Source organism: Cupressus sempervirens, chromosome 11, assembly GCF_028749045.1.
Source record: "Cupressus sempervirens isolate cs-2001-9-10 chromosome 11, ASM2874904v1, whole genome shotgun sequence".
NCBI classification, from domain to species: domain Eukaryota; kingdom Viridiplantae; phylum Streptophyta; class Pinopsida; order Cupressales; family Cupressaceae; genus Cupressus; species Cupressus sempervirens.
In genome coordinates, this window is record NC_143128.1 from 554,002,858 (window position 1) to 554,022,947 (window position 20,090).

At 38.2% G+C, this 20,090-nt stretch overlaps 1 protein-coding gene across 2 annotated transcripts in view; it reads left to right on the forward strand.

Moving 5' to 3' along the window:
* Positions 1–20,090, forward strand: part of CPSF160 (cleavage and polyadenylation specificity factor 160) — a 284,561-nt gene that overhangs the window by 88,525 nt on the left and 175,946 nt on the right. For both annotated transcript variants that reach the window (XM_089809086.1, XM_089809085.1), the window contains exon 5: positions 3,203–3,348. In XM_089809086.1, coding sequence (XP_089665212.1) covers positions 3,203–3,348 — 146 coding nt within the window. The remainder of the gene's footprint in view (positions 1–3,202; positions 3,349–20,090) is intronic.

Below are 20,090 nucleotides of genomic sequence, written 5' to 3' on the forward strand. Positions count from 1 at the left end.
AGAAGGGCCGGTTAGTTGGAAACCAACCAACGCAATTCCTCACCACTTAAATACCCAACCCGACTAGCTTAAACAAGTACTAAACATAACAGGTACTTCATTCTGACTACAGAGGCCACAAGTAACCAGCTTTTTGATTTGGCCACTATTGATTCCCTCTCCACTTGGGAGCTTGTTTCCAATTCTCTTAAGGTGACTGCTGAGGTGGCCGTTAATGATGTGGAGGATTGGGATTTTTGTAACTTGTCCAAGTCGCCTGCAGGTTACTCCAAGGCTGTTTTGGGCAATTACCATAATTTGGGGAATATGAAGCTTGCCTCTGATTTTTAGGCACATCAAAATTGGAATAAAGACCAGAAAAGTCAATGGATCTAGAGACATGCCTTGCCTCAGGGGTCATGGTTCCATTTGTGCAATATATAAGGATTTGCCTTCATTATCGTCAACTGGTTTGAATTATGGCTGTGCTTGTTTGCTGGCTATACTACCTACTAATTCGCATCTAGGTTTTCTTCTTCTGCTTGCAGTGAGGACAAAGTTCTACGAACATGGCTTTCACCTCTTCATGTTTCTTCTTTGGTTAGAGTGTCTTTAAATGTGTAGCCATGTTGTTGATAATATCTTGCTTAAAATCCTTCAGCAAATTTGTGATCTCCATTATTGAAAATCCACTAGTTGACAATTGCTGCCAAAGTGGACCACAATTGGAAATAGAACATGCTCCCTATGAAGAGTACAAGAAGGAAATATGCTGTCAACCAAAGAAGCTAAATGGTGAGCGTGGAGCTGACATTCTTTGAATCAAAGTTCGATGACAAAGAGCTGACATGGATTAAGAAAGGAAATGCATGGATTCAAATGATGAATGGGTGCTCAATTTGAAGAATTGTTTTAAAGATGCAATTAGTTGCCCAAATGGACTAGTCCACTGAAAAATGGAAGACTTATGAAGTTTTCAACCATAAGTGCAACATGTTATAGATTGGGGAAATTGACCAAGGTACGAAAAGTAACACATTTAATATGAAATACAAAGAGTACAAAGGAGTAGCATAGGTGGTGATGCATCAACTCATTAGTCTAAAAGAGATAACCTGATAAAGTACAGATTCAAGTGTGAAGAAGGTGAATTTGGGTGATGATGGCAATTGGAAAATGATCTTGATCGGTGATGGCTAGGACTCGATGCTGTATTTAAGGTATTTTTTGGAGTACAACTATTAATTACAACTTCACTTGATGTACAAGGACATTGGGGGTATGCAATCAGAGCTCAATATATACAACATCCGTCGTGTAGCGAGTACCTAAACAGTTGGAAAATACCCTGCTAGATGAATAAAAATTATGCTGCCAAGATACACAAAATTGAGAATATGTTGGACATAGGTATACTCTTTTCAAGTTGTGGAGGAATTTAAAAGTTGTGTGAATATTAATCAAGATGCCATCAAAATTCCATAACAAGACCATTTGTTGAAGTTTTTGCCAAGAAGGTAGTTGTTCAATTTTGAAGATAATTAAGATAACTCCTAATAGACATTAAAGTCCAACAGTCAACAGAACTCTGTAGTCTTAAGGAAAACAAAATGGTATTGTGAGGACAAAGGTGACAACAGATTTATCTAGGTAGGCATCAAATCTTCGCAATGACTTCATTATTGCCATGGTTAAAATGTGGTTGTAAAGGGGTTTAAACATTAGGGAAAACACTCACAGACCATTTATTCCAGGAACTCTTATTGCAAAATCATTTAACGATGATCTTTATGATCCTGCAAATGTTAATAAATCAATTGCAGACCTAGGATTTTGGTTTTGTAAAACTTATGGTTCAATGCCATAAAACAATAAAAGGCTCATTAAGTCTTTGCAGAGAACAAAAGTTCACTCATTAACTAAAACCCTAATTTGCTATGATGTTGTGAATAATTCCCTAAGCTAATAATATGCTCAGTTGATTTTAAAAGTAGAGCACAGTGTGTGTTGAACTAGTGCCTAGGATACCTCTATCAAACTAATGAATTGGTCAATCACTACCATTTGCTGTGGTTTTTTATTTGTTTTGTGCTGCAAATAGTTTTTAAATTCATCTAGCAGACCATTTTAATTAACTCGTGAATGAAGTGGCAAGTTAAATGGACATACCTGGCAATAAGAACAAATTCACTTGCAGATTGAATACATCAAGTCCTTAAGCAGCTAAATGATCACCCAGTGCTGGATTCGATCACAAATGTGTAATGCAAAGACTAAATAATAAAATGTGGAGTGAAAACATATAACACAACTCATATATTCACAAAATTAACTGCCAATAATTATTAAATTTTAATCATATGGGACAGAGTGGAATCCCCTAAACTTGAATATAAAGATCTGTCATCACTTCTATGAAATTCAGTCTCTTAAGAAAAATGATTTGCTAGAAAATCATTGGAAGTCAATTGGCAAATTTGTTTTGATAATATTTAGACTATCAATATTCTTTTAATTTATAATTATCTGTTGATGAAAAATAAAATATTGCAAAAACATAGAAGAAAAATGTGCTAGGAAGGCATCTACATTGGCCTACTTCTTGTTCAGTTTTTGGTGAAGTTCGCCATCATTTGTGCACTAAATTGTATATTTTTGCAAACATGTTTACATCTGCATTTCATCTATTAAGTGGACTTTATTCTGGTGAAACTAGATGTTTACATCTGCATTTCACTTATTAAGTGGACTTTATTCTGGTGAAACTATAATTTTCTGATAATATCATGAATTTCTTTGATTGTCCAACATTGACATATATTTTTTCCTTTAGAAGTCTAGCTTTAAGGCCAGAATAATCAGAAATTTGGGATTCCTTTGTTTCTTCAATGTAAATGTGTCAAAGCTATCATAAAAATTTCCAGGTCTGATGTTTGAAACATATTCTCTGCAAAGCATGGTTTGTCCTAGGATGTGGTACACAACTTTAGGTTAAGATTGGTCATTCAAATGTGCTGCTTTGCTTTTGTTGATTTAAATGTATTAATGTATCTTGTAATTTCCTGGTTTGATGTTTAAATTTTTTCTCCTGCACAGTTTGGTTTGTCATGGGATACAGTTCAGATAATGTTAGCTTGAGTATGTAGATGTGCTGTTTACACTGAATATAGGTGTTGAAAATGTAGCACAGTTTCTGACATTAATTTTTTCGCATGTTCAATAGGATATATTGAACCAGTGATGGTCATACTTCATGAAAGGGAGCCAACATGGGCAGGACGTCTAGCATGGAAGCATCATACATGCATGATTTCAGCTCACAGTATCAGCATGACTTTAAAGCAGCATCCTCTTATTTGGTCTGCTCCTGTATGGGTCATATCTTTTCACCTGCTGGATAATTTGTTTTCTTAATTTTCTGTATTGCAGACGCTTTACTAACCAGTTAACCTTTTTTTGAGAACTTGCTCTTTGTTCTCCCGTTGTGTTATTGTCAGTATTAAAGATAGACTGATTAAGGGTGTGAACCTTTCCCATTTCACTCACACCTCTCCAGCATTGATAGAAACAGCAATCCCGGGCTTCTCTTTAAGCTGCAGCAATAATTCAGGAAGAACTTTTCCAGTAGACAATGGGGTCCATAGAACTTTAATGCATAACAGCGTCGAGAGTTGTGTTGTTTTATTTGAATCAAAATTGGCCTACCCCTGTCTAATATCCAGCTCAGTGTTTTGCATGAGTTAAGGGGTTTCTGAAGATTTTTTTTTTGATATCCACTCATGGGAAAACCATTATGATAATGCAATTTATCCATTACATTAGAGCTTCCAATGCTGGGCACGGTACAACAAGTTTCCTAACAAGGACATTTTCCTTTCTTGTCACTCTCATTTATGATGAATTCATCTTCTATTTCGAGCATCAAGAAGTCCTATCCATGTAATTTATCTTTCGTCAGTTTGTCTAGGTCTTTGCTTTCTTCGATTGCAAATACCTTAGAATCAAATTTCATAGGTAATGATTTTACGTTCTCTTGCAACCTTCCGTCTGCCACGATGAGCTCCTGTCTACAACCTTCCATTTGCCGCGACCACCATTACCCACGCATCTCTTGCTTTCACGATGTATTTCTCTAGCTTCATCCTTTGTTTCACGGTTTGTCTTCTCTTGTGTTTGTGCTCTGGCTGGTAGTGTATTTCTCATGTGTTTGTGCTCGGCATCGCATTTGTACTCGGACTGGTGTATTTCCGTATGTGCTTGGGCTGGTGGTGTATTTCTCACGCGTTTGTGCTCGACGTCCTCTAGTTTGCGACTTGTCCGTGTGTTGGGTTGTGCTTTGTTGGGTTTTGTTGCTTGTTAAAGTAGCTCATGAATGCCGGTTTATGCTTGCTGTGCTGAACTGAATAATTGCGGGTGTGTGCTTCTGGTTGCACTGACTCTATCTGGGTGTGTGCTTCTGGTTGCAGCAGCTATCTCTGGTCTTCCCTGTGTTTTCTCTAGCTCTCTCATGCGGGTTTCATTCTGGTCTCCTCTGCTGCTGCTTGTGGGTTTTGCTAGAGGGTTTGTTTTGCCTCAAATTCAGGTCTGTTTGAGGATGACTGCAAATGGTGATGCTGGATCATCACAATCATGACCTCTGACCTACCAAAGGCTCTGTGATTGGGTTACTAAGCTAGAAATGGATAATCAAATGCTTAGAGAACAAGTACTATCGTTGACCGAGACAATTACAGAACTAAAACATGTTACAGGCTCGAATACCTCTCAGATCAAGGACTTCTCTGATACTTTCACTTCTGACATCGCAGGTTTAAAATCACATCTGGAATCCATTATCGAATAGTTTGAGGGATTAGATACAATCAAAGTACAACAATAAGAAATTGCAGCAAAACACTCCTCTATGATTTCGGAAACTGAACAGGAAGTGAAATCATGGGCCTCTTTGCAACACCTCAGCTACTATTGCTCTTTTACCGAATCTGGATAAGATTGTTCAAGGGAAGATTGAGGATGAACGTGCGAGACGTTCTCGTGAGCTCAACCTACGAGTCTATGGTCTCCCCCCCACTTTTGACTCTCTCTCTGATGGACGTTCTTTCCTTAGCAATCAACTTGGTCTCTCCAACATCATATTGGATAAATGCTAGATTGGCCAAGGTGACATCCTTTTCATCCGGTTTCTCACCTTTTCAGATAGGCTCTGTGCTCTTAGAGAAAAGAGGAAGTTGTTCTCTCTCCCTTCTAAGATTTTTGTAGATGATGATCTCACGAAGGCTCAGGTTATAGAGCTGAAACATGCTCGTGGTATTGTGGCGGAGGCTAGATGGGCTGGGAAATGGGCAGTTATTAGGAATCTCAAAGTAGTTGTTCAGGATTTCCCCCCTAGTGGATGGGAAGCGAGACAGACCCCCAAGACCAAATGACGGTCTGACCAGCAGTCGAACAAGAGAGAGACCCCCACTTGCTCTCTTCTTGTTAATTGTTGGAATGGTAATGGTTCTCTATGGTCATTACTCGGTCTCTTCCACAATGCGGTGGGGTCTGCTGATATAGTTATCATCATTGAGACCCACAAGTCTCTTGTGTCCTCTTCCGGGGTTTACAGGTTATTAGTGGTTATCTGTTTGCAGAGAGGAGGTTCGTGCTTCTGTTGGGGTCCATGGGTCTGGTGGCGTTGCTTCTTTGATTAGAGATGATATTTTCAGTTGTACTTTTGTTGTTCAGTCTTATATGTATGCCAGATTCATGTGGGTCTGTATTTATCGTAAGAGTCACCGTCAAAAGTTTTTCTTTACTACTGTTTGCTATTTCCCTCCAGCTTCCTCTCATTATGCTATCCACAGTGTAACACCCGCACTTGGTTCAAAACCCCGACGCACCTGGTGCAGGTGCGTCATGCACTCGAGTACCCTTGCCGGGAGTTTGTCCGCCGCCGCACCCCCGCCGCACTAGTCGAGCACCCGAGGGGGACGCAGTGCTTGGGTGCACGGGTGCTTCCTGGGTGCTTCCTGGTTGCTTCCTGGGTACTCACTTTGATATGGCTATGATACATTATTATTATTTCATTGTTTCATGCTATTCGGCTCATTATCATCATGAGCATCTTTATGATATATGATATTCATAGAATCATATTTGAAGAATGAACTTTGAATCTTGCATCTTGAACTAAGTTAATTTGTTAAATGGTCATTAGTAATGGTTATGAAGTTTCAAGTTTCAAGTTTGAACTTATGGTTTGTGAATCACATTTCAATTTTCTCTATTCATTGTATTCAACTATATTTGGTATGTTAATGTTATATAATATATTGAAGTATCATTTCATAATTAGCATTTTCAGTCATATATATTATATATATACTATGCAACCCCCTCCCTCCACTCCCCCTCCTCCGCTACCCCCCCCACCCCCCCTCCGCTCCCCCATCGCCGCACCCCCGCCGTCCCCAAATTGAGGCTATTTATTTCCCGCACCCGAAACTCGTCCCGACGTCCCCTCGCATCGCCCCACCCCCACGTCGGGGTAACACTGGCTATCCATGGTACCAAGGACGGAGACCCTTATGTTGACCTTTGTGAGAGTGTCTCTTAGTTCGTTGCTTTTTGAGACATCATTCTTGGTGATTTCAATGAGAGGACCAGAGAACTCCAAACTCTGCTTTATGACCGATGCTCTGATTCCATCTGCTCTACAAAGATTGATTCGACTACCTTGAGATTTCAATGTATTTCTAATGATACTCTTGGGACGATTTCCGGTTATGGTCACCATCTTCTGCAGCTTTGTGAGTGCTCTAGACTTGTGATCTTGAACAATCTTTCATGCTTTCCTGGTTTTGAGCTCTTTACTAGCTGGCCTCATGTGAGGGTGCTAGTGTTGTTGATTATGCCCTCACCTGTCCCTCTTTCATCCCCTTCATCCATAGCTTCAACATCTTACACCTTCCTTTTGCGGACCATGCTCTCCCCAGTATTCACATTTCTCCTCACTTGTCGCCTCCTCTTCAATATCCTCACCTCTTTCCTCCTGCTACCCGTCCCCCTGCTTGCTTCCGCTGCCTTGATGGCAGTAGTGAGCTCCTTTCCTCTCATCTTTCGAGGCTCCTTAATCCTGCGTGCTTTAGTGATTCTTGTGAGGCCTCCTCCATGTTTGATTTGTTTACGACGACCATTTGGAAGTCCACCATCCTTTCCATACCTCACCGCTCTTTGCTCTCCCTCTGAAGCAAACATCGTAATACACGCTCTATGAACCAATGGTTCAATGTTGACTGCAAAGCTTTTCATCGCTTAGTACATTTCGCTTTCGAGGCTTATTCCCTCGCTTTTGCTCACCTTTGTTTTTCTTACTTCCATTTTCTTTGCTATAAGAAATGATCCTTTATCGCATTCTAGTGTAAATCCCTATGCTCCACGCTTAATCGCAAATCCCCAGCTTTTCTGGCGCACCCTGTTTCCTCATTGCCCCCTCCGTCCTCCATCCTTGACTTTCGCTCCCTAACCTCTCATAGCATGACTCTTTATGACATTCCTGGGCAGCCATCTATCCACCCCCTTCCACCTTCGTACTGTCACTTGTTCACCACTTCTAACATTTACGAGGCCATCAAATCCATGAGATGCAACAGAGTGGTAGATGAGGAGGGTTTCCAGGCTGAACTCTTCAAGTTTGGTGCCTTAGTTCCGGGCTGCTATCTCTCTGTTCTCTTTAATAGAGTGGTTTGCACTGGGCTTCCAGGTTCTTGGTCAAGGCATCTGATTTATCCGATTCACAAGATTGGTCCTGTCCCTGACCTTGGTAATTACAAAACCATCATGATCGGACACACGTTTGCCAAACCATATGCTACAGCCTTGAATGCTATGTTATCTAGAGAATTTGATAGGAGAGGTTGTAGAGCTAGAGGGCAGGCTGTTTTCCGGGTGGACTACTAGACTAGACATAGATCGACTAAAGTTTACTGCTGCTTTGTTGTTTTCACAAGGCTTTTGATTCTGTTCCTGGGATGGCTCTATTTTAGAGGCTTCTTGTGATTGGGATTTCGGAGATGTTGCTACTATTATGAGATTATACAAAATTGTGGTGGGTAGATTCAGGACTCATGAGGGATTCTCAGTTCTGATCGATAGCACCATTGGGGTTAAACAAGGCTACCCTCTCTTTCCCACTTTGTTCAATTTTTATATTGTTGAGCTTGAGGACTTCATTTTGAAGTCCTCGCTCCTAGGAGACGGTTGCTACTTACACCAGGTCTTGATCTCCATTCTTCTCTTTGCGGATGACGTGGTTCTTCTTGCTTCTTCTCCAGAGAGTTTACAAAGGCTTCTTGATGGTTTGGCTTCCTTTTGTGATCAACAATAACGAGTGGTCAACCTAGGTAAGACTTTGGTGATGGTCTTTAATTGCTTAAAGACCTCTCATCTTCACTTCTTCTTTCAGGGACAAGAGATTGAGATTACTTCTTATATGTATTTGGAAGTGAAGTTCTCTGGACCTCACTTCAGTTTGAGACCGAGGATACAACTCAGAGTTATTAGGGGTATGGGTTATCTTGCAATGCTTGAGAAATAGTGTTTCAGACACCATTTTCAAGATACCTCGTCCAAGTTATCCCTCTTGGACTCCCTTGTTCGACCGTCTGTTCTTTATGGCTCTATGGTTTGGGGGCCTTCTCTCCTTGTTTTTGATTGGGCATCGATTGAATGGGTATAGACATTTCTTTTATGACGTATCATTAGATGTCACAGGTTCACTTCTCATAGTATCATTCTTGTTGAGTTTGGTGCTCATCTCTTTAGTCTTGCAACTATATTTGATCTGATTTGGTTCCTTCATCGCCTTTGTGGTTTTGTGGATTTGGTTGGAGAACGAGATAGATGCTCCTACCTGGCATATTGCCCTTCTATTGCTATTGCGAGTTCTGATACTAGTTCTCGAGCTCGTTGCTGGTATGCGCAGGCATTCTCTCTGTTGAGCTTGATTAGGATTGATATTGACTGCCTCCCTGCTTATCAGTTTTTGCTAGATGCCCTTGCTCATCTCCGCCGCTCATGATAGGAGTTAAATGAGCATGTCGGACTAGATATCCATAGACAATATGTAATGTCCCCTTTTTAGCATTCATAGCATGATGTTGTCGTTAGCCTATTTCCCCACGGTCCGGTAGGCTAAACAGGACATTAAAGGGACTTAGAGGCCATTTGGCCTAGATAGTTTCAGTTGCAGGTCTTTCTGAGGGGTTTTGAGGCAACTTTGGGCATACTTACTATTTATAGTAAGTCATCTTGGACATGGTCGGACATCCAGGGGCAGCGGTATGTCGATGGTAATTGTTTAAAATCGACAAGAAGACTTGTTTATCACTGATAAGATTTGTTATGCATTGATAAAGCTACTTTATAAAGTTAAATTTAAATATTTAACTTTATTAATGCATAGACTATAGTTTGTGGAAAATATTTAAATTAAAAAGAGTCCCCTTTATTTTATAACACATTGGAGACATAAGTTACATAAAGGGAGTTATTTTTTATCCCACATTGAGAAAACAAAGGATGGAGCTCTTGTGAGAACACTATAAAAGAAATAGAAGAGCTTTTTTAAGCATGCTTGGAAATATCAAAGAAATTGGAAAATTTTCTGGAGATTATGTCTCTATAGTTTGAAGGACGAAATCCCTTCAAGCTGGAAATCTTGACGCCATTGAAAGATATGGTCTTGAGATTCAACATAGTAGCAATCCGAAAAAGCAGATACGAAAAAACAGTTCGAAAAAGCGGAACTGAAAAAGTAGGCTGAAAAAGCGGGTACGAAAAAGCAGTCCGAAAAAGCAGAACCGAAAAAGTAGGCCGAAAAAGCAGTTTGAAAAAAGCAAAGCAGAAGGGGCAGCATTGAAGGAAATTATTACAACCATCTTCAACCAGGTTCCTTTGTTAGTATTGTTTTTTAGGGTGTTATAAGTTTCAGCTGTAAGTGTGCATTATACCAACATTATCATTTTGTAATCCATGTAAATACCAAAAGTCTTGGCCATATTTCATGAGCATTGTATTAGAAATTTTATTGCAAATTAAGAAGATAACAGTTGCTGGTGTCATTTAAGGAATTCAATATCATTATTTATCAGCTAGTTAGTTTGCATACCATCTGTTTGTAAAAATGTCAGTTGGCTGTAGGTGTTCATTTCTCATGCTTAGATCATATATATACACTGAATATTGTCAAAATTAGTAGCACACTCATGTTAGGCCATTGTGTAGTCCATTTGGAGTCTTCTAGCACAAGATTCTCATTGATGCAAATTGAAAAAGAGTCATTTAAAGCTAGCTGAAATACTATATCAGTCATACGTCCCTTGCATGTGAATTGTTTGATGAAATTCCTTGAGCTTTCATCAGCATTTTTTGAGAGCAGATTTGAGGAGGGGCATTACACAATACATTATCACCACCTGGACTAACCCTCTTGGTGGATTACGTTCGAGGATGACCTTCTATGCTGAGCACTTTTTGGAGATCTGTGATGGGATTATTGTTCGTCTTAGGTACCTATCTCGACGTTGGTGCATGCTTTGCGTATCTCTCTAGGGTTCTCAGAGTTGGTTCTCACCGTCTTCGGGCTAAGACCGACCATCATATTGACAATGGAGAATGGATTTGTAAGATGTTTACTTTAGCAGAGGTCGAGACAGAGACTTGATTTATTTTCCGTTGCCCTATCTTTTATGAGATTAGAGGGAGATTTTATTGTCTGTTCCGGGACTGTTTCTCTCTTTCAACTTTCTTCAGTTACAGTGATCAGCGGTGTCTCGCACTTAATCTTCAGGAGGCCACCCTGCTCTGTGATAGTACTTTACAGTCACTACTTCCTTACTGACATACCTCTGATCAGCTCATTACTGCCTTTTTCTCACCCTTAATCTCCTTTATGGGGTGTGAAAAGGCCATCCAGTTCTACTAATTCTACCAGTCATTCCAGGTTTGTTAGACCCTGCAGCAGTTCCTTTCGTCAGCAACACTCTTCCTCCAGGAGCTCACAGAGACAGATCAGGGCTCCTGTCCATCCGCAGTCTTATCCTTCTGTGACTGATTTCTTTTCGCCAATGAAGGATTCCTAGTCTTTGTCTTGCCTTTCTCTTTGCCTTTCTTGTTGTTCGTTTTTCTCGAACACCGTTTGGTGCTCCTGTTGTTGTCTGTTGTCTTGTTGTAAACTCTCAATCCCATAGACCTTTTGTGGTCTTTTGTTGGACATTAATATTATGATCTTATCTCATCAACTGTACTAATTGATGCAGAGGTCAGGTGGCCAAGGAGCAATTGATACCATATTTCACAACATAAGGGAATCCTACTTGCTCAAACCCCAAGACATTAAGTGAAACAAGATAACTTTGCAAGATCGAGTCTCTGATCCATCATGAGAGTGGAAACGTATGAATTCATATCAATTTGGATTACTTCCAAGCCCCCCACATTCAACTCCAATGAATTCAAGTTCTCCTTCACAATGACATTATGCTTTCATTTGGCTGCAAACCCCAATAATGGGTCAATGCTTCATAAGGCATAAACTGACTTTAGAAACACTCATAGTTATGGGACTCAGACTCGCCTTTAACTTGGAAAATCAAAATCCGACGGACTTGGACTCGGCTACCAGACTCGGCCAAGACTCGGCAAGGACTTGGAAAATCAAAAAACCCATAAAATTTAAAGATTTTTTCATGCATCATAGTCTATTAACATCAAATACAGAATAATTGAGATAAATAAAAGCTACTTAACACTCATACACAATTTTGCATAGATCACATGATTATAACAACGAATTTCTGAAGGAAAAAAACTGAATAACATAATCTAAATTTAAACATAGTGTCACTATCAAATGTCTACAATATATGAAATTTGTGGAATCAAAAGTTGAAAACATATATAAAAATATCAGCTAGAGTGTAGAAGACCAAGGTTCGTAGTAGCCTATGCCCTTCTACGAATACGCCTAAGATAAGTCATGGAAGACTCAGATATTGAGAAATATGTTTTTTACAACTTATTTGCGGATTGTAGACAACAATAGGGCTCTCAAGTTGGTCTATCAATTTGCTTGGTGAATCACAACCTTTAATGGTAGAAGTCTTTTAATAACAATTATAGTTGGCTGACAAATTCTTGCCAAGATTTGATCAAGGACATAGCTAGCAACACATATAGATGTAAGTCTGAAAGTTTATAACTTTATTAAAAGACAATGCTGAAAGTGACTTCTTCATAGTGAAACCCAGAGAGTGTAGATAGTAACCACAACATCATTTTCAGAATTAATATACACTGAAAAAAAACACCTTCCAGAAATCTCTATCTTCTAAAAAAAAAAAATTAAAGAAAAAAGAAAAAAAAAAATTCGGGAGTATTGGGCTCGGGATTCTGTGACTCTAGGTGGACTCCGCTAGGACTTAGCCGAGTCAGAGTCTAGAGGCCATTTGCCTCGGAAAGGTCGCCTCTGCCTCTGACTCACAAAGTCTTGCTCGAACTCGCAGAGTGCTAGAACACTGGAAACACCTTAGATCAGGGAAATCAACATGTTTGAACCCTTAACAACCCTCAAGAACACTGGTTACTCCACTTGCTATGATTTCCCCACAAACAAGGCCTAGACTATAGTAGCCCTCCAAAACGGCCATTTTTTGGCCATACTTGTTGACCCAGACCTGACATGAACAAAATAATCAGCTTTTGGGATATCCTTTTGGAAGTTATTAATTATACTGAAAATGACCATTGGGTTTCTTTGGAACACAGTCTTATAATTGACTGGTAATGTACAGCCTAGGCACAATTAGCCCTCTTTTCCAAAGCAACTGGTGAATAGCTGATCACAAACTGCTAAATTACACTCTAATGGTTATGACAGGTTGCAAATAGTGAGAATCAACAACTTTTATCATTAGGAATGATCATTCTCTTCACTTTCTACAAAACCCTCATGTTAATCATTTATTTAGACCCAATACATGGTGAATATTGGGCTAGGGTATCATGGCATTTGCTCCAGACATAAGATCTGCTCCTGCAACTTGATTACTCTTAAATTACAAATAAAAATCTACTATTCAACTGGTTTGCATAATTTTTTAATGGTGGAATGGCTTACAGATCATGTTTTTCTCCTCCAAACCCTTGGACCTAGGGTCTCTGAATGATGCTTAGAATAAAATGGCTCTAATTTATTTGAAACAGTGAAACATAATGAAATTAGATGAGACCAATGGCAATTGAAAGGTAATTCAAAGGTCCATCAATTCCAGTAAGTTCCAAGACTGGAAATGTCCGTAGAGAACTGTATAATATGCTGAAACAGTTAATAATCTGGAAATGCAAGAGTAAATTCAAGTTTTATTGCCTCAAATAATCAATATAATTTCCAATCCATCTTACGGTTGCTGGAGACAAGGTATTTAAAGAAAACCACCATTCCAAATCATAACCAACCAAATTGACAACTTTGTCAATTTTACACTAAAGGTTGCAATAACAACTTTTGACAACAATGACAAATTTTGACAAAACTTGCTAAACGATCCTAAATAGACTTTCTGCGACTCAAACAATTACGAAGAGGTCAAATAGACCTTATTACATGATTAATCAATATTGTGACAAAGAGGTCTTTAGAAAAGTTACCTCATGGAGGTATGTAGAGCATTGGGTGCCCTGCATTACTGACAGATTTCTTTGTCTGCACTTCCTCTTTGTTGGCATGTTTTACTTGGTCAGTAATTTGGAAGATGCTTTGAAATTCCACCTTGATATGTGTTTGTATATTACAGATTGAGTTTCCTTATTGCTTTCTCAGTTTTAGGACAACTTTATCTTGCGTTACCTCTTTTGATAACAGTTTCTTGTTTTTACATTTTCTTAGAGACTGCATTCATCCCAAAACAACTATTTTAAATGTAGTCAATCTCATATTTTATAGAAGATCTTTTAAGTTGGATCTTAAAAGATCTATTGGGATAGATAAAGATAGACTGCAAACTCTGAATATGACAAATTTCCAAACTATATTCATGTCTGTGTTACATTCCAAAATTTTGACCTAATTTTAAACTTGCTCATAACCGTTGGATTTAACGGACTATTCTTTCATAATCATGTGAAATTGGTAGTTATTTATATATGTTGTATTAACTGTTAACGAAGATGGTCGTTAACCATTAATTGTTATTTGATTTTAGTAGTTGCTTGATTTTGAAATTATGATTAATAATTTAAAGTCTTTTAAAATGTTTATATGAAATTGTTATAGAATTGTTATTATGGCGGAAGTGTTTTCATGGGTGATTGCAAGAGAAGATGAAGAGGGAGGGGAAGCATTGCTAAACGGGATCATCGGAATGGGATGCTCGCTTAGTTCAGTCATCAGGATTGGCAGATATGACCTAAACTTCTTTGGTAAGGCTCCAACGACTTGAACATAGGATACATTTGTGGGACCCACATGAGCTATTAAGAAAATAATCTAATTAAAATATAAAAACGTACCTCAAAGGATTTTAATTGATCTTTCATCATATTATTATAATATATATGTATATACGTACATATAAATATAAAAATGCAATGGCACCATTATATTATAATAACTTAATAAAATGATGTCACCCCATTGATATATTTACATGAATGTATGTAAATATATATTATAAAAATAAACCGAATTATAATTTTTCCAACTCTTTCTTCCAACCTTTTATTTCTTTTTTCTTTGATTGTAAGCGATTTAACACTTGGGAAATTAATTGACAATAATCTTTAAGGTTGCGGAAGCCAAGAAGTCTCGATCACTCTCCATATATGGAAGCCGTGAGAGAGACAGATACCATATTCCATAAACTCGATTTTCTTCTATTGCTACGTTTTCAGAAATCTCTTGCCTCCATAACACCCGACTTCCTGTTTGCAGTGATTTACATCTTTACCAATAATTACTTCCACCTTCAACACATTGATTTCTTAAATTCTATTTGTATCGATTCCCTACAATATCAATTATAAAGCCTTGTTCAAGTAGTATGTTTTCTACTCCTTGTCGTGCAAGTATTCTGGTTGAGAATCAGAGATTATATGTACTGAAGTGACGTCTCAAGCAACTGGAGGGAACTGATCAATTTGCAAGTTCTTTAAACAATACCAAATTCTTACAGGTCATGAGTTACCATTTTAATGTTTTAAATACAATTTCTACTGCAGTCGACTAGGCACATGAGCTTCTTTTTTTAATCTATGATCACGTTATTAAGCTTGCTGAATAATCCCTGTCATTTATAATTATTTTTTCCTTACTTTCATAGCTTCTAGATCCATCATAAAAGAGTTGAATAGTATCTCTTAAAGAAGAGTTTCTAAGTGTAATAAGAACCTGGATGAATGATACTGATCTCAAGAAACATGTTTTATTTTGCCACAATTCATGATAAAATATATAAACAATGATCAAGAGAAGAATGCTCATAACTTTCCAAACACTTGGGATTCACTGGCAGTGTAGCCATGAATTGGTGTAGAGGTGCAAAGAGTAGATTGCTCAAAATCTTCCTTAAATACTTGGAAATCACTAGCTGTGTAGCCATGAATGATGAAGAGGTGGAATAAATCTACAAGAAAGTAGAAGAGAAATCAGACATGAATAACTTAAATGAAATATACTTAATAACTCATGCTCATCCCTATAATGAAACCTGTTGTCAAGTCAAGTGGTGGTGATCGGGTTAATGAACCCATCTAAAATCCTTGGCCAAGGTAGTTTAAGGCATGGTTGCCATCTAATGATCACTTGATGTCAGTGGCGCCAGTTATGCAAGCATGTACAATCCATAACTATGCGGACATTCTAAACACCAAGATGCTCTGGTGGCTGGACTAAGAACATCCCAAGCCTGATTCTGTGGTAGGGAGGGCCTTTCTAATTTAATAGATTGTGTGGGGATAAGTATGGTCCAAAGTTGGGAGGTTAAGCCTATGTCAATGTTTCTCCTCTCACCAAAACCGAGGCTTGCACAACCAGCTAAAGACCCTCCGGATGATTCTTGTATGTTCTTTCCTTCTTTCCTTGTTAAGCATTTACATACTTGTATGACGAAAGGAGAGTTGATCATTAATCTAGTTATTTTCAGTTGATCCTAAATACAGTTATTTTTAGTTGATCGTTAGTCTAGTTATTTTCAGTTGATCCTAAATATAGTTATCTTGATTTAGTCATTATAACTATTTATTTTCATATGATCAATGATATGGTTATTTCAGTTGATTGTTGAAACAATTAATGCCATATAAATAGGAATTTCATTTATCTATCAATGATTGCTAGAAATTCCTTATTTAAACTGTTCTTTTTTTGATATGAAAAACCATTTGTTACAGTCTGGCCCATCATTGATATGAGGTTGGAGATCCATACTAGCCCTAGCTAGTTTAAAATGCATGCAAATTGTTGCAAAACTGATATTTAGATGTTTATGCTGGTGCGAATAACATTAGTGTTTTGAGTTGCTAGTTGGTAGAGCCATTTTATCCTTTTGCATGCATGCGTGCTTGATACCAAATCAATTTTCCTTGACCTATTGGAGAATGCTAGCAGTTAAGTTATATTTTGGAAGGGGGAATAGATGATGATTGACAAATGCTTGTAGACATTGAACATCTGTTTTCTCATTATTTGTGTGTTCTAGAATGTTTTCTACATATTTTCAGCTACCACAATGCGGAGAAAAACTAATATAGCTTTTTCATTTTTTTCTAATACGTTTAAAAAATTCTATTTAAGTTATTATACCAATAGCTTTCCGTTTGAGGAGCCAAATACACACATGCTCCTAGTTAGGTAAATATGCTGTGATAGTGGATATGGATACAACTTGGATAAGCATTGGATACCATATCCATAGGTGCTCAAAGCTCAAACAACACTAATTTTTAACCATGTCGGAGACTAACCATTTGATTTTCGAAAATTTTGACATGAGCTTCCTACACTTAATTTGGAAAACCTCATTTGTATTACGATAATAGATTATCGTCTATTATTAGTTAATGGTAATCTATTTCTAATCTATTGTAAATATTAGATAATTTCTAATATTTAGTTAGCTTTAGTTAGTTGTAGCTTTTTTTGGCTTTCTTTCAGCTAGAATAGAATGTTTCTATTCTTTACGATCGTTTCCTAAGGAAACATTGTTCCATTCTTTTGTATATAATGACCTCTTAGTCTTTGTTAATAACAAGCAAATATTTTCCAATTACTTCCGTAATATGGTCTCTGAGCCAATTCTTCCAATGTTTTCAAAAAATTTATAATTTCTTTTGAAATTATTTGTTAAAATTCTTTGAAAATATTTTTGAGATTGAGATATTTTCACAAAAAATCCGTCTAGGGTTTCCATTTTTGTGAGACTTTCCTCTTTTCTAATCTTAGAGATTAGTAATGAAAAACTTGCATATGCATTGGTCTTGGCTAGGGTTTCATGAAAAAAACTCTGAAAATTGCGACTTGGTCTCCAGTAGCCCAATGGTTGTTCGTATTTGATCGAATTTGCAACTAACGTCTTCCATTGACGATTTATTTGCAACTCGTGGCATAAACTCCTTGGCAGAGCTTGTGATTATCTCTGCAAATCGTGTCGTTTTCTGCAGACAACTTCTTCTGCAATTTGTCCTAAAAAATGCCCTCCTTTACTCCGTTTTTGAACAAACATCTGCAAATTCAGTCATGTCTTTTCCAACACGAACATTCTTTGTGGAAAAATCGACTGTTTGCTACCTCCAGCTGCCATTTTGTTTGCCAATTTGACCTTCAATGGCTGCTAACTAGAGTTTTCTTCGAAACCCTAATTTTTGAGCTCCAATTTTTTTTTGATTTGAGATTCTTGTTGGGTTTTTTGAGAGCTCAATTGGGTTGTCAGATTTTTTTGGGTGCATAGATTTTCGTGCCTCTAAGAACGCCCTTCACAAGTTTTCACATCATTTTATTGAAAAATATGCCATGGCATCTTTGACAAACATTCTGCTCGAGCGCAGCTCCAAATTCAATGGTCAGAATTATGGCACTTGGAAGCAGGGATCATAGCAATTTTTGAATATCAGAATACCAATCAAATTGTTTTGGGTGTTATGAAGCATCCGACTGCTCCTGGTACTGATCAGGATACGTGAAATTTGAATAATCGAGAGGCAGTGATGCTTCTCAAATTATCCGTGGTTGATGATTAGCTCTCTCAAATTCCATCCTGCAAGACAACTGCTGAGATCTGGACACATCTCAAAGGTCTCCATGAGACTCCTGACAAAAGTAGAGCTTTCTTTGAAGAACATCTTGTATTCTATTATCATGGATGAGCGAACCTCGCTCCAGGCACACGTGAATAGGATTCAAGATACCTGTGATTAGTTGCTTGCCATTTCTCGCAAGATGGAGGAAGAGGACATTGTGGTTATCACTCTTCACTGTTTACCAAAGTCCTATGAGCATTTTATCAAGACTCTCAACATTCTGTCTTTTGGTGTTGATCTGAAGTTCACTGATCTCTGCATACTTCTGCTTCAGCAAGATCGGTGGAAACACAAGTGTGGTAGCAATTCTAGCTCCACCTCCATAGAGCAAGGCTTTACTGCTAAATCCTTTCAAAAGGATAAACACAAGTTTTAGCAATTGTCTCAGCATAAGTCTTCTGCTCTAGCATCAGATGGCTCCTGGATGAAAAACATTCAATGCAACTATTGCGACAAGTTTGGGCACATGAAGGTTGAATGTCAGAAACGCTTAACTGCACAATCTAAGCAATAAGGTTCGCAGCCTAAAGCGGACAGTGTAGAGCACGCTGAGTAGATGGAATTTGCCTTTGACGCCTTCATGGCTAAAAGATCTGCAGATCATGTCAAGTCGTATACTTGGTACATTGATTCAAGTGCCTCTCGTCACTTTACTTACCACAGAGACTAGTTTACTGACTATCAACCTTATTCCAATTTTGTTATTTTTGGTGGTGGAGAAGAGTACACTGTTGTTGGCAAAGGCAACATTCATATTTAGTCTGTTGGGAGGAATCTCATTTTCCTCAATGTGTACTATGTTCCAGGGATGGAACTAAATCGACTCTTAGTCAGTCAGTTATTGTGACATTCTCCACAGTTGGATGTCACCTTCAATTCATATCAAAGTACCATCACTGATCGAGCGACGCAGTCTACTGTTGTAGTGGGTTTTGAGGATCACCGTCTTTTTAGACTTATTGATTCTGGTGATTCTCGGGACTTAGCTAGGGTTGCTCGATGGTCTTCTGTTAGCACACTTAGGCATTAGCGATATGGACACTTAAATGTGCTTTATCTTTAACAACTTGCTTGGGAAGAGCTTGTCCTTGGATTGCGAGAGATTTAGACTCAGTAGCTTGGAGTTTGTGATGCATGCCAGGTTGGGAAACAACATTGTACACCTTTCACAATTGGCGATTCATGGCGAGCTTCTTAGGTACTTAGGCTTGTCCATGCCGATATTTGCAACCCTATGGCCACTCCTTCTAATCTTGTGTCCAGGTATTTTCTTTTTTTTGTTGATGATTTCAGTAGAAAAATGTGGGTGTATTTCCTTGAAAAGAAATCAGATGCATTTTCTTGTATTTCTGAAGTTTAAATCTTTAGTTTAAAAAGTGTCTGGGAAATCTATTATTACTCTTCGATCAGACAATGGGGGGTGATATTATTCTAATGTTTTTTCAAGCTTCTTGGATGCTCATGACATCAAATACTAGTTAACCACACCCCACACACCATGATGAAATAGTGTAGTTGAACAACGAAACAAAACAATCACTGAGATGGCTCGATCTATGTTCGACCATAGACATGTTCTGAAGAAGTTATGGGTAGAAGCAATCGACATTGCAGTTTATCTTTTGAACTGGTCACCCATAGTGGTGGTCAAAGGTAAAACTCTAGAAGAGGCCTGGTCAGTTTGCAAGTCTAGATCAGCGACTTGAAAGTATTTGGGTCCCTTGGTTTTGTTTGGATCCTTGATGCATCATGAACCAAGTTGGATGCCAAGAGTTAGA